General features: G+C 34.7%; 4 protein-coding genes across 4 annotated transcripts; 1 reads left to right on the top strand and 3 right to left on the bottom strand.

Moving 5' to 3' along the window:
- On the bottom strand, positions 1–1384 carry LOC133033667 (uncharacterized). Its single transcript, XM_061108692.1, has 3 exons — positions 1158–1384; positions 552–726; positions 1–453 (listed from the first exon to the last, which is right to left on the bottom strand). Exons 1-3 carry the CDS (start codon positions 1382–1384, stop codon positions 1–3), a joined length of 855 nt encoding a protein of 284 aa, XP_060964675.1.
- Positions 1385–3151: 1767 nt separating this feature from the next.
- On the bottom strand, positions 3152–3856 carry LOC133033671 (putative RING-H2 finger protein ATL50). Its single transcript, XM_061108697.1, has one exon. It carries the CDS (start codon positions 3854–3856, stop codon positions 3152–3154), a length of 705 nt encoding a protein of 234 aa, XP_060964680.1.
- A 2181-nt stretch (positions 3857–6037) lies between these two features.
- Positions 6038–7975, top strand: LOC133033673 (uncharacterized). Its single transcript, XM_061108703.1, has 4 exons — positions 6038–6043; positions 6133–6891; positions 7225–7742; positions 7834–7975. The coding sequence occupies exons 1-4, from the start codon at positions 6038–6040 to the stop codon at positions 7973–7975; spliced, it is 1425 nt and encodes a 474-aa protein (XP_060964686.1).
- A 1496-nt stretch (positions 7976–9471) lies between these two features.
- Positions 9472–10344, bottom strand: LOC133033676 (uncharacterized). Its single transcript, XM_061108706.1, has 2 exons — positions 9927–10344; positions 9472–9785 (listed from the first exon to the last, which is right to left on the bottom strand). Exons 1-2 carry the CDS (start codon positions 10342–10344, stop codon positions 9472–9474), a joined length of 732 nt encoding a protein of 243 aa, XP_060964689.1.
- Positions 10345–14408: the final 4064 nt, after the last annotated feature.

Consider the following 14408-nt stretch of genomic DNA (forward strand, 5'->3'; position numbering starts at 1 on the left):
TTATTGTTGACAAGTTTGACATGAAAACAAAGAAGTACCAGCTACTAAATTGCAAACATAAACAATTTCATAGTTAAATCGGCATGTGTTGCAACATAACGTATGCGAATAATCATCCAACAAAGGCCACGAATTTGGTTTCCGGTTTGGAAATTGGCACTGAAATAACTTTGGAATGAGAAAGTTATGATTTTGAGTAAGCCATAATTTTTGAACTATATGCTTCAATTTCTCACGACATTCTCTCATTTGGGCACTTGTTTTAATACGACCCAACAATTGTATTCCATGCCTAATACCACTTTGCTTTGTTTCATCATCACTTTCATCTTCTTCTTTACAAATTAAGATGATACCCATAAAATAAGAAGCTCCAAGATGACCTGCATTGGCAGCTTTTTCTAACAATTCCATACCGGACTTCTTTTTCTTGTGAAAATTCAAGTATTCAGTCTATATAAATATTATATATATAAAAAAAAAATTAGAAACATAATTAAAAATAAAATAAATAATTATGCGTGATATTAAAAAAGTTATGTAATTATTACCACTCCTACTCGATACATGGCTTCTGAATTTTGACTGTTGAGGCATTTCGTGAAGAGGGTAGTTGCTTCCTTGGACATGTACAAATCCCATGGGTGACAAGAAAGCTCATCAAGTGATAGTTTATTATAAATATAGTGATCATTATCTTTGGCTAATTTATTAAACAATTTCCAACTGCATAAAAATGACATTTTTAATTAAGAATATATATAATATAAGATGCAACACTAATACTAAATTTGAAATAAAAATTAACTTGACGATAATTAAGTTTATAATAATAATAATAAATTATTATATATTATCTTTTGGATGTTGTGTCAATATTATTACTCATTTGGAGCCGATGCTTTTAAAGAAGTAATATTTGGATCTTGTGTTTTATAGAAGATTAAAAATAGTTACTTAGGCTCAATTTTGATCAAATTAAATATTTTTGAATATAAAAATTTTTTAAGAAAAAGTTGATAAACTCCAAGTCTTATATTGCTTATATTAAAATATATATATATATATATATATATTTACAAAATATAAAGTTCAAATATTATGGAAAAGGGATACGTTTATTAATTAAGGAAATAAAATGAACATGTAATAATTACCTTAATTTAGCATTGAAAAAATCAGAAATTGATATGGTAGCAACATGAGCTAGTATATCCACAATTAAATCATTGGGAAGCCAATCAATAGTCTTTGTTGAATTTATTGGAAGACTAGTCTCATCATCTGTAAATTTTGGGTCACTCTTTTTTTGTTTTTGAATTTTCTTTGTACAAGAAATACTGATTTCTCTTGAGACATTATTCTTTCTCCTTATCGGCTTCATTATATCAAGCCTTATATCTACATCCAAGAAAGAAACATTTTTTTTTTTTATATGTGACATTGTATACATTTAAAAAAAATGCTACATATATATTATATTATGAACTACATAAATCATAGTAAAGTAGTAAATATACCTGAATGAAACTTGCTACTAATAGAAAGTGATATGATAATAAACTTAGTCGAGTATTATTGTTGGAGATTTGAAACTATGAGTATTTAATTGAGAAATACGATCTTATATATAAAACTTCAATAGAGAGATTTATAATAAACGTATTAGGAGTAGGAGATATAGAAGTTTCCTAAACTAATATGATTAGGATTTAGTTTCCTTTTTAGATTTTATTAGTTTTGACTAAGTTTCCTAAGGATTATTACCTTTTTTTTTTCTTTTTTTAAATGAAGATTTAAATATGCAGGCAACATTATTTATTTTTCGTGATTTAAATTGAAAAGATAAAACAATTATAAATCATCATTTTAAAAAAAAAAAAAATTATAATGTAAATAATTGTATTTTTCTTTCAAAAATTATTATATATGAATATATTTTAAAATATTAAAAAATCGAAAAAAATATATTAACTAAATATCGCGCTTTAGAGAAAATCCGTTTAATTGCAAGAGAGTGGCACTAATTTTTTTTTTCTTTTTTCGATAGGCAGCAGCACTTTATTATCAGCCTGAAACTTACGTACATTCTTACCTCAAGCAACTCCTATAATGACCTTTTTAAGGGTAACAAGTGGAATCAATGAAAGCAACAAGAAAGGAATTGGGAGTTGCAGTTCAGTAAATAGAGGAACACTTTTAGAGGGATAAGATGTGGCAGTAAAAGTATTGGAAAATGGACTTAAGATTTATGATGCTGAATGTGAGTATTAACATTCATCTAGTAAACCTGATTTTAAGCCTTAGTACTAGACTATATGCCCTTGAGAAGTGGTCATACTCGAATGAACTCCACTTGAATTTCCTACAGAGATTGCACATCAGCTGTTGAATATCTTCACCATGGTTATTCAACACCAGAAACAAACTGCAGTATATAAATTACTTCTTATTCAAAGGAATCCTATACAAATTATTATAAGGCATAAAATACATAAACAAACATGACATGGTAAATGGATGACAAAATCTGTTTATAAAATCAAATGAAAATAAATATATAAACGGCAGCAGTTGCAGCAAAAATAGCATTGAAAGTATTCAAGTTTATATATTCAGATGCTGACCTTATTGAAATAAAAATCTAAATATTTAACTTTTGAAGCAGCCTCAACCCTTCACCCTTTTTCTTTTGTTTAACTTTTGTAGTAAGAACTTGTTGAAGATAGTTTATGACAATATTTCTTAGTTCTTATTTTCCATTTTAAGTCGTTATTTCTTTTCTTATTACACTATGCTCTCCATATTTTTCCCTCGCAAATTTGATTGTTATATATCTTGAGTTTCATAATCATGTATTAGTTTCTATATTTCCAAATAAATAACAACAACAATAATAAAAACTTTTAACTCATATTGGAATGATTATTTAAGTTGGACATGTTTTTACAGTTTTCTTATGGAAATATTTGTGAAAGATATAATAGTGCATACCATTCTAACAAAGAAAGAAAGAAAAGGTAAAAGAAAACAATAATTACAACTCAAAACAAAGTTACAGTTTGCTGAATATATATAAAACAGAAAATTATTACAGGAAGTTGATAATTAATCTGTAAAGTTGGAGTAAATTTAACAGTATCATCATTGATCAAGATGAAGAAGAAGTGGTGGTAGGCATTGGGTAGCGGCACAAAGGGCACAAGTGGCTAATTTCGAGCCATTGAACAATGCAATCCTTGTGAAACACATGAGAACAAGGCATCTCTACCCCTTTGCTTCTACAATCACCAAAAGATGAAATCTTCTCCAAACAGATACTGCAAGTCTCGCTACTCAAACCGTCGTCATCATCGCTTAAGTCTTGAAGGGCGCGAATGGAGTCTTGCGTGGCAGGGACAGTCTGAACAGTGTCAAGCGCCTCTCTGAAGCTACGGTCAAGTACATCCTCGTCTTGCTGCTGTTGCTGAAGAGGAGTAGGAAAGCGTGCAGTTATGGTATGGATATTGATAGATACAGCGACATAGAGGGAGTTGGGGTTGGCTTCTAAATTGCGCAACGCAAAAGTTGATATGTGGGGGGTAGCGAGATCGATGAAGGGGAGCTCTAAATTCGACCCCATGAGAACGATTTGAGTGAGGGTGTCATGCATTATCAAGAAGCTTCTTTGGTCAAGGTAATGTGTCTTAGTAGTAGTGGTAGTTGGTAATAATAAATTCTCAGAGTAGTCGATGATTGTGTGGCTTAAGCGTACATGAAAGACTATAAATTTGATACCATCATGACGAGTAAAATTAGGAATATAAGGAGTATCATCAAAACTCAACCTCACGTAGCGACGACTAACAACCGCCATTCTTGCACTAACTGAAGAATGAGAATCTCTTTCTATTGGAGGTGAAGGAAGGTGTGATTGAGAGGTGAAGGTGTGATTGAGGAAAATCATAAGCTATTGTTTGTGAATTATTTAATTCGAGATGGTCTTATATAGAACTAAAGTTAAATTTAAAACATCCTAATACGATTAGGATTTGGTTTTTATATATTTTAAATTTTTAATCTTATTTGATGAAGATATTTCTTTTACTCTTCCGTGATTAAGAGACAAAACAATTATAAATTATCTTTTTAAAAAAATCTGACAAAAATCATCGTATACCCTATTTAAAAATGTGAAGAAAACAATCCCCTATTTAAACTATTAAAAAATCTAGTAGAAAAAAATGAAAAAAAAAAAAAATCACGTTACTTTAAGCACAATTTTTTTTGAATGGTTAAACACAATTAAAACTATTAAAAATGTGAAAAAATCTAAAGAAAACAATTATTTTAAACTATTAAAAAAATCATGTTAGCAAATAGTGTAGTAGAAAAAAATAATAAATATAATACTCTATTTAAAAATGTGAATTTAAAAAAAAATAATTTGGGACATAAATATCTAACTTTAACTCTCAGTTGTAAATAAATACCTAACTTTTGTAGGTAGCTGTTATGTGGAAATTGTCACGTGGCAATTCTTGATTGAAAAATGTCATTAAATTTTTAAAAAATTAATTTAAATATACCAATAAGAAAATGATAATGACTTAATATTTAATGGTTATGTACCTACAGATTTCGAAAACGTATTACTACCGCCAGGTATTTATTTGCAATCGGTAGTTAAATTTGAGTATTTATAACGCACATTACTCTTTAAAAAATGAAGATGGAAGGACATTGACACTATGTAAGATATTTTTAATTTCTTTTTTTTTTAAAACAAATTTTTACATGTAATTATATAAGTATTTTTTAAAATAAAAAATAATATTAAAAATAAAATTGGAGGGAAAAATAAACAAGAAATCTTTATTTATTTTTTTAATAGGATGAAACACTTTATTAGGCATCGACCAAGCACAATGAAAAATTTATACAAATTCAAGTAATTCCAACCACGAAACTCTTGCCATATTCATAGAAAATTATTTTAGCAAGATTATGAGCAATTAAATTCACTGAGCAATTACAAAAAAGAAATAGTTGAGATGGAAAATAATCATAAATCTCAAAACTAAGTAAATGTCCCCCTTTTCAAATATTTAGCAAAATGGCCTTATTGCTAAAATTTCAAAGTAAGTAAATGTCCCCCTTTTCAAATATTTAGCAAAATGTCCTTATTGTTAAAATTTCGACAAAGAATGTACAATTATAATCTTGAAAGTTTTACTGTAGCTTTCTATCCATTCTCAATCTCTTGTCTCCTTTGTGGTGTGTTAATTTATTTGTTATGGTATAACATAAAGGAAAGAGAAAAAAATGTAGAAATTTATTTGTTTTTAGTATATTTATTTCTAACTGATAGATTTTGTATATATTTAGTTTTCACTATGGTATATCTCTTAAGGTTTGTGGTATATGAATTTTGTATGTTATGCTATATATTATAAAAAGAAAAAGAAAACTCTTAATATTAGTTTAAATTTGTGGTATATTTATATTACTCTAACTTACAAAAGAAAGGAATATTACTTTAAGTGTGTGGTTATTTATTTTACACTATAGTGTATCTTTTTTATCTGTTATAGTATATTAAGAAAAAAATAAAAATCTTAAAAACAGTAATTTAAGAGTGTGGTATATTAGTTTTATATGATGTGGTATATAATGAACAAAAGAGAGAAAAAAAGTTGTGGAGAATATTAGTTTAAGTTTGAGATATAGTTTATTTCATTAGGCTATATTGTTTTTATGTGTTATGGTATATAATGAATGAAATAAAAAAAATTATGGAATATTAATTTAAGTTTGTGGTAGGGTATATCTTGTTCTTATGTGCTATGATACATCATATTATTATTTTTTTACTATCGTATACATGTTTAGGTTAATGATATATGGTTTTTGTATGTTATTGTATATTTGTGAAAAAAAAAACTCATTTAATAAGAAATTAATTTAAATTTGCGGTATATTCATATTGCTCTAATGTATATCGTTTACATGTCATATGATATATCATCAAAGTAAGAGGCATACTTCAAGAGTATTAATGAGGGTAAAGCTCCTCTTTGCTTTGAGATGGATGTGTAACAAACGGTGGACGTTGATGGTACACATGAGTCTGTGTTTGAAACTCAAGCGAAGACCATCAACGAGGCCGTGACAAAGGCAAATTTAGTTCCACCACCACCGGCACCTGAAGTACACGAGCCATCTACATCAGCAGGTCCTTCTGCTCCAACCAGTACAACTGTGGACACTGACCTTGCAAAGAGGTTGGATAGCATTGAGGCCCGGCTGGAGAAGCTTGAGTCCCAGCAGGAAGCCGTCATGTTGGCACAGACGGGGTTAGTAAATAGCCATCTCAGTATGAGGCGGTCCTTCACAGAGAGTCAGAAAGATCTGAAGGAGACTCTACTGGCTAAGATGGACGAGTTGATGGCAATGGTAAAAGGAGCTCCCACACCTGGAGAGCCCTCACCTGCACCGCAAAATGAGGAACAAGTGGAGAGTGATAACGAAGATGTCTTCCCAGAAGATTGGGAAGCAGATGATAACGAGGCACCGTCAACTCCATTGGAAGCAATTATCACGGCCATTGGTGATACACAATCACAGGACGAAGTCCTACTTCTACCTGGACCCCCAGAAAATGTGCCATTTGTGAGGAAGAGGAAGCCGCCAAAGTACTTGAACGACTACACTGCCGAAAAGAAAAAGAGGCGAGTTCTTCCAGAGAACGTAGACCCGGAGAGACCAACAGACCGTAGATTGCTTCGTACGTTCAAGAGGTGGTTGATTGGAGACATTCCCAATGCCCGACCTAAGAATGTGCACACCGGTGTTGGCGATGTCAAGTTCTTCACAACATTGTTTCTAAAGGCGGAGTGGCTTCACGATGATGTAAGTATTTAATAATTAATTAGTATATTTGATGTTTTTTGCAACATATATTTTATTGTCTATGTGTTAGCGACAATGTCGCGACATTTTTGCGACATTGTTGCTGATACAGAAGTTTTTTCTTTCTGTTTTATTTGTCGACATGTCGCGATATTGTCACGACATTCTCGCGACATTATCATTATTTTTTTAGTACGTTCTGTTTAACGACATGTCGCGACATTATCACGACATTGTCGCGACACTCGGCAAATTTATCTAACGACATTGTTCGCAGCGTTTCGCGATTTTATTTACGACATTGATTAATCTTCTTTTTTTTTTTTTATGCAGCACATAGATGCCATATCACACTTGATGATGAGGAGACGCCATCATTTTCCAGAGTTGTACCCTCAGCCAGGTGTGATTTTGGACACAACACTTCCACAATTCCTCATAGGCATTTGGAGCTGCCAGACTGGTGACAGAAGTACGTTTGAATGGCCAGATGCAGTGAACCAGTACTATCTGGGTATGGAGAGCCGTTACATGCCATGTTGGAAGGATTTGAACTTCATATACTTCGTCCTGTACTTCGATCATCAAAAACATTGGGTTGCTGTTGAGGTAGATATTGATATGTGGCAGATTCGGGTGTACGATAATGATTTAGCATGCACCACCGACGCACAGTTTGATGCCATCATGCTACCTTGGACTCAGTTGTTTCCACATCTGCTGAGGTCTACTGGCTATTATGATCAAGTGAACAACAACATTCTGAATGTGGACTTAGGGGACAGTAGCCAACTCAGATCAATGCATGCTAGACGCATGCCGAGTGAGGTGGTTCCCCAAAGTAGAACAAGGTAATTGTTAATATAGTATATTATTATTTCATTTGCCATTACTCTTTAAATACAGTTCAGTCTCTAAATGTGTTTGTTGTTAATTTTTCAGTGGTGATTGCGGGGTGTATGCACTTGAGTACATCGAACACCTAATGCTGAATCGGTCCTTGGACAACATTACAGATGATAACATGAGAATGTTCAGAGATCGGTGGTGTGTAGACTTGTTTTATCAGAACTTAACGTGGTAAAATAGGTACAAGGGTTGTAATTTTTTTGTATTTTAAGAACTCCATTACAATTGTACAAACATAGTTGCATAGTTGTTTTTTAGTACTGTACAGTTTTTATATATCGAAAAGTGTTCAATTTTAAAATTTTTACTTACATGTCGTTACAAAATCATTAACATGTCGTTAAATGTCGAAAAAATTTAGTTTCTGAGTGTTTGGTTTCATGTCGCTAAAGCACCGCGAACATGTCGTTAAAATGTCGATAGTAAAATCATGTTTTGGCTCTTCAGTTGATGTCGTTAACATGTCGCAAATAGGTCGCGAAACGTCGATACAAAAGACGTTTCCACATTAAATGGTAATTAATGTGTGACATTTATTATCCCGCCTAACCAACTACTTCACTATGTCGATAACATGTCGCCCGGTGTCGCGACATGTCGCGAAAATTGCCAGATTGCTTTGTGCATGACAAACATGTGTACAATTGTGTAATTCAATTTTTACATTTATTATCCCACCTTCCCAACTACTAGTTTTGTCTATAAAAGCCAATTGTCTATCTCATAAGTTACACATTTTCTTAATTTTTACCCCTACAAGATAATTCTCTTAGCAATGTCTACTAGAAGGAACAAGGGCAAATACCCGATTCTTACTCCTGAAGAGATCAAGCAGGAGCCTGATTGTGGGGAAATTACGCCTCAAATGCAAAAAGTGCTTGACGACATGAAACGTTTTGAAGATGAACGATTTATGAATGAGTGGAGGTTTCTACAACTTGAAAAAAAATTTAACAAAACAGGTGTATGGCCGGCTCCACCACCAGGGTTCCCCGAAGGCTGCCGTCGCTGCAAGTTAGGTTATTTAAATGGTAAACAAGTGAAGCCTGGATCTCTATGCAAATATTGCAAGGCTACATGTCGCTACATGTCGCTAATGTAATCGTTAAACGTCGCTAGATATCGACTTTTCACTAAATGAATAAAAGTTCCATTAATGTCGCAAAATGTCGCAAAAGTAATCGTGAAACGTCGCTATTTTTAAATTTTTTCCAGAATTGATAAAAGTTCTTCCTACATCGCACCATGTCGCTAGTGTAATCGTGGAAAGTCGCAGTTTTTAAATTTTTCCAGAATTAATAAATGTTCTTCCTCTATCGCAACATGTCGCTAGTGTAGTCGTGGAAAGTCGCGATTTTTTAATTTTTCCAGAATTAATAAAAGTTCTTCCTATATCGCGACATGTCGCTAGTGTAGTCGTGGAAAGTCGCACTTTGTCCATAATAAATTAAATTTCCAAACATATCGTGAAAATGTCGCTACATATCGCAAAGTGTCGTGAAATACACAATTATATACAAAAATCTGAGATAATGAGAGTAAACAACCACATACACAGAAAATAATGTCGAAAAAATGTCGATAAAACATAGTCATACATAAAAAAATACAAGTAACATGTCATAAACCATAATAATAATAATGCATGCAATTTAAAAACGAAAATGATGCTCAAACCCTGGCCTTGCAAGTAGCTTTGTTGCGTCCCAATGCGCCACAGTTTGAACATTTGCGTGGTTCCTTGACTTTTTGACCGTTCGATGGAAATCGGTTAGTCCGTAGACTTCCTGCATTGCTCTTTCTTGGACGACCTACAGGTTTTTTCTCCACTGGTACACCGATTCTCATGTTTTGCATGTGTTCAGGAAGCACCCATTCATCCTCCTCGCCCACAAGATTAATTGTTGCATCGTAAGTATTTTTCCACGTGTCCTTTGTGTAATAGGGGGATGACAGAGCGTAGACACTGACATTCTGAGTAAGCGCTGCGACACATGCATGGGGACAAGGAATTTTCAACAATTGGAACATGCCGCAAGTGCATGTTCTCTCAACTAAGTTCACATCTCCGCCTTTTTCAAAGTCAGAACCGTCAGCACCTCTTCCAACATTAAACAATTATGCACCGTTACGTAGGACACTTCTACGTCTACCATCCTCGTGTTGCTTTATCAAATCTTCCTCAAAATGAGTTGCCAAAGGGGTAACACACTTACTTGCCTTCTCGAGACGGTTAGCAAACCAATTTTGTAGTGTGAACCTTATGAACTCAACTAGAGTAGTTATTGGATATGCCCGGAATTCTTCAGTCACGTTGTTAAGGCTTTCTGCATCGTTGTTTGTCATGATGTTGTACCTGTCTCCTAGACAATAAGGACGAGCCCATTTTTCTAATCCTATATTGTCAACATAAGCAGCGATGGGAGGATCCATCTGTCGGAGCACCTGCAAATGTCTATCACATTCCCTCTTCGACCATGCGTAAGCGGCCAGCCATATTTGCGTGTTACATACATCAGTCTTGAACTTGTGGGTGACATTCATAGAAATATGTTTGTAGCATGCACAATGGCATGCTTCGGGGAAAATAACCTCGACAGCATGTTCAATGCTTTGATGCCTATCCGATACAAACACTAAGTTTTCAACCTCCCCAATCGCTTACTTTAACTTCTGCAAGAAATACTTCCAAGAGTCATGATTCTCGCTGTCAACAATTGCAAAGGCAATCGGAAACAGTTGGTTATTTGCATTGTACGCTACAGCAACTAGCATTGTGCCCCCAAACCTTGTCTTCAAGAACGTGCCGTCGATACTAATCACAGGACGACAAAACTTAAATCCCCTCCTACAAGCGGCCGTGTGACCGAAACAGTACTTGAACCTGTTATCCTCTGTGATAATGTCTGTAATAGTACCCGGATTCTTCTGTTCCAGCACGTAAAAGTAACCAGGTAACTAACTATAAGCTGCTGCTGGCGTACCCCTCGAATACATAAGTCCCTTCTCTCGGCACCTCCAAGCCTTCTCATAGCTCATCTTGATCCCATACTCCTGAAACATATCCCTTTGTATGTCTTTAGCTTTGTACTTAGTTCCATCTGATTTGAACTTGTTCTTAATGAGGTGGCCAACAACCCACTGCATCGCTTGACGGTAATCAGCATGTCTACAATCCAGGCTACATGTGTGTTCGTTGTGGAATACGGTAACCTCAAACATGTCACAACGTGCCCTCTTCCTCCCCTCACTCTCCATTTGCAATGCGAACCCCTGCAAGTTGCATAAAAAACATCGGTCCCAGACTTCTTCACCATGAACTCAAAATTCATTTTCAATGCAAACCTTCCAACCACATTTTTCAATTCAGTCTTATTTGTATACAGCTTGCCAACATATATTTCCTCTGAATGTGTACCAGTAAGAGAAGTTGTATAAACATTATTTTCCTCTATGTCTTCCCTTGTCCACACAATAGGTTTGAATTTTGTACAAACTTCAAAATCAGATGGTACAGTACTATGAGGAGGACACAGGGCCGTACCGGGTGCACAGTGTTTCATGATTTTCACTCCGAGGGGTTCTTCTTTCTTGGTCTTTCCTTTGCTCCCTTGGACGTGGTGGAGATGGTGGAGGTAGTTCTAACCTTAAAGAAGGTACCTCTATAGGTTCATGAACTTCCAACTCCGCATCACCATCCTCGTTCAAATCTACTATAGGATCATTGTTGTAAAATGCACCATCAAACTCATTGAACTGGTCAAATCCATAGTCAACCCTATTATCCTCATCTATATTAGTAGGGGCCTGCTCATTCATCCCTACGGCTGGATCTGTTTCTGGGACAAAACTCCCAACAACACTTCTTGGGAGGACAGTTGGCGGAGTAGGCCCCAAAAGCGCATGCCTTTTAACCTTAGTCACAAACAGTGGCAGCAAGTTCTCCACACTCATTTTTTCCTTCATTCTTAAGAACAATCTTACTTGACTATCTTTCACTAAAACTTCTGGCGGTATCATATTGCCTTTCATGTACATATAACACACCTCTATTTTCAGTTTATACACAATAGAGTCTATATCCAACTCTTCATACAAAATATCATTCATCTTTTCTAAAGTAGTGTCAACCTCAAACATTAACATCTTACTTTTTGGATTATTGAATATCCAGTTGAAACCTTCAACTGCCCAAGCCCCATCATATAGTACAACTACAAACACATTTGAATCTGCAAACCAAAATGACCACAAATTATAAAAAACCAAGATGTCGCAAGATATCGCGAACCTATCGCTACTTATCGCGAACCAATTACAAAAAAAGTATGTCGACAAACGTCGCCAACGTGTCGAGAAAAATAAAAATATCCACAATATAACACAATAATTCTATGTGTCGCGACTTGTGTCGCGACTTGTGTCGCGACATGTCGATACATGTTGTTAAATGTCATCCCTAACCTCTTGTCAACTAGTAATCGCTAAATGTCGCTAACCATGTCGAAAAATATTGCTAAAATTGCAAAAAAACCAGTAAACACGCAGACTTGCTGCATTTCGTGTTTCATTGACAAAGGGTGTCAAAAGGGTACATAAAAACCACGGATATGTGTAGATCTATTACTTTCAACATAAATACATCTAAATCAAACAATAATTACTAAAGAAATTACATACCCATTATTGTTTAAAGGAATGACTTTCTTAGAGCTTTGGTTGGGTTTCAAGTTCCCTTTGAGTAAGGCGGCCGAACACTAGCTCCGGTGGTGGCAATGTGTGTATTCTAGAGAGAGAGAGAGAGAGAGAGAGAGAGAGAGAGAGAGAGAGAGAGAGAGAGAGAGAGAGAGAGAGAGAGAGAGAGAGAGAGAGAGAGAGAGAGAGAGAGAGAGAGAGAGAGAGAGAGAGAGAGAGAGAGAGAGAGAGATAGAGAGAGAGAAAGTGTTATGAATTTTATTTTTTATTTGTTTTAGGGGTAAAATTGTAAGGAAAAAATGGTTTAAGTATATTTTGCATAATGTAAAATATGCTAGCATATTTTTAGTGTACCATTTATTTTTAAGCATATATTGTCAAATTTCCCTTCTTAAACCACACTATAATAAATAAGTAGTGTATAAATCTATTAATAAATTAATAAAAAAAAAGTCATTTTAAAAATATATATAAAAAAATTCATTAAATAGAATATAAATTATTGAATTCTGAAACATGAGAGAAATGGAAGCTATGAAGTGGAGACTTTTAGTGAAAAATATTTTTTAAAAATAAATGTCAGGTGAATAAGTACGTCATGATATGATGATAGTTATGTATTTTGTCGTGCTAATGATGATGACTCCGACAAGATATTAACTCTTCTTCATGACTTTGAAATTGCCTCTGGACAGAAGATAAACTTTTCAAAATCGTCTGTCTTCTTCAGCTGTAACACACAGCCTGCTATGCGTACTCTCACTTGTCAAAAGATGGGAATTCAGGAAGCAGGGGAGAACAGCCTGTACTTAGGTCTTCCTTGCACCATTGGAAGAAATAAGAATGCGGTATTCGATTTCGTGAAGGACAAAGTGTGTAAGCGTATTCTTAGTTGGGAAGGACAGTTCTTATCAAAGGCGGTAAAGAACTTCTTCTTAAAACAAAGTGGCTCAAGCTATTCGAATCATGCAATGTACGTTTTTCGTTGCCTATGAAGACTTGTAAAGCCATTGAAAGTGTTATGAGCAAGTACTGGTGGCAATCACAAAAGCAAAGCCGTGGGGTGTCTTGGTTGAGCTGGAATAAGTTATGCAATCATAAGAATAGTGGGGGTCTTGGTTTTAAAGATCTTAGACAGTATAATATTGCATTATTGGGAAAGCAATCATGGAGGTTGTTGGTGCATGAATCTGCATTAGTAACAAGGGTATTCAAAGCAAGGTATTTCCCTAAAAGTTCTTTCTTGGCTGCCCTTTGGGAAACAACCCAAGCTATGTGTGGAGAAGCTTGTTTGAAACAAAAAATCTAATGTTGGCGGGGGTAAGAAAGAGTATTGCTAGTGGCTTGCAAACTCCTATTCTTGATGTCCCGTGGCCGCCTCATGAAGATTGTCCTTTTGTTCAATCGGATCACCCCGCACTTGCAAACCGGTTGGTGTCTTCTTTAATATGTATCAATGATAAACAATGGGATATGGACATCATTAAGGACTGTTTAATGAGAGAGATCAAAGATTAATTTTGAGTATTCCATTGCCTTTAACTCGTACACGAAGATCTTTGGTCTTGGAGTAAAGAAAAAGCGGTTTTTACTCGTTAAAAGTGCATACGGATGGCTAAGAAACCGATCAATTCTGCCGGTGTGGATTCGGGTTTATGGAAAAATTTACGGAAGCCGAAGGTGCAACCGAAGGTCCTTCACTTCGGGTGGAGAGCTATGTACGGTATACTTGCTACTAAAGTTGAACTCAACTCTAAACATGTCTATGTTAACAACTTATGTAGCTTCGCAACACTAGAAGAGTCTATAATGCATGTTTTAGTGAGTTGTAACTTTGCTAAGTCTTGCTGGGTTCGATCTTCTCTCAACATCATTTCTTTCTCTCAGCATTATTTTTATTCTTGGTTCCAAGA

The sequence above is a fragment of the Cannabis sativa genome, chromosome 1, assembly GCF_029168945.1.
Source record: "Cannabis sativa cultivar Pink pepper isolate KNU-18-1 chromosome 1, ASM2916894v1, whole genome shotgun sequence".
NCBI lineage: Eukaryota > Viridiplantae > Streptophyta > Magnoliopsida > Rosales > Cannabaceae > Cannabis > Cannabis sativa.

Excerpts from the sequence above, each read along its gene's own strand:
- LOC133033676 (XM_061108706.1), bottom strand. The coding sequence starts at position 10,344 with ATGAATGTCACCCACAAGTTCAAGACTGATGTATGTAACACGCAAATA. Across the intron at positions 9,786-9,926 it reads TAGAAGTGTCCTACGTAACG|CGCTTACTCAGAATGTCAGT; the intron begins GTGCATAATTGT and ends CATGTGTCGCAG.
- LOC133033667 (XM_061108692.1), bottom strand. The coding sequence starts at position 1,384 with ATGAAGCCGATAAGGAGAAAGAATAATGTCTCAAGAGAAATCAGTATT. Across the intron at positions 727-1,157 it reads TTTTTCAATGCTAAATTAAG|TTGGAAATTGTTTAATAAAT; the intron begins GTAATTATTACA and ends ATTTTTATGCAG. Across the intron at positions 454-551 it reads CCATGTATCGAGTAGGAGTG|ACTGAATACTTGAATTTTCA; the intron begins GTAATAATTACA and ends ATATTTATATAG.
- LOC133033673 (XM_061108703.1), top strand. Across the intron at positions 6,892-7,224 it reads CGGAGTGGCTTCACGATGAT|CACATAGATGCCATATCACA; the intron begins GTAAGTATTTAA and ends TTTTTTATGCAG. Across the intron at positions 7,743-7,833 it reads GTTCCCCAAAGTAGAACAAG|TGGTGATTGCGGGGTGTATG; the intron begins GTAATTGTTAAT and ends TTAATTTTTCAG.
- LOC133033671 (XM_061108697.1), bottom strand. The coding sequence starts at position 3,856 with ATGGCGGTTGTTAGTCGTCGCTACGTGAGGTTGAGTTTTGATGATACT.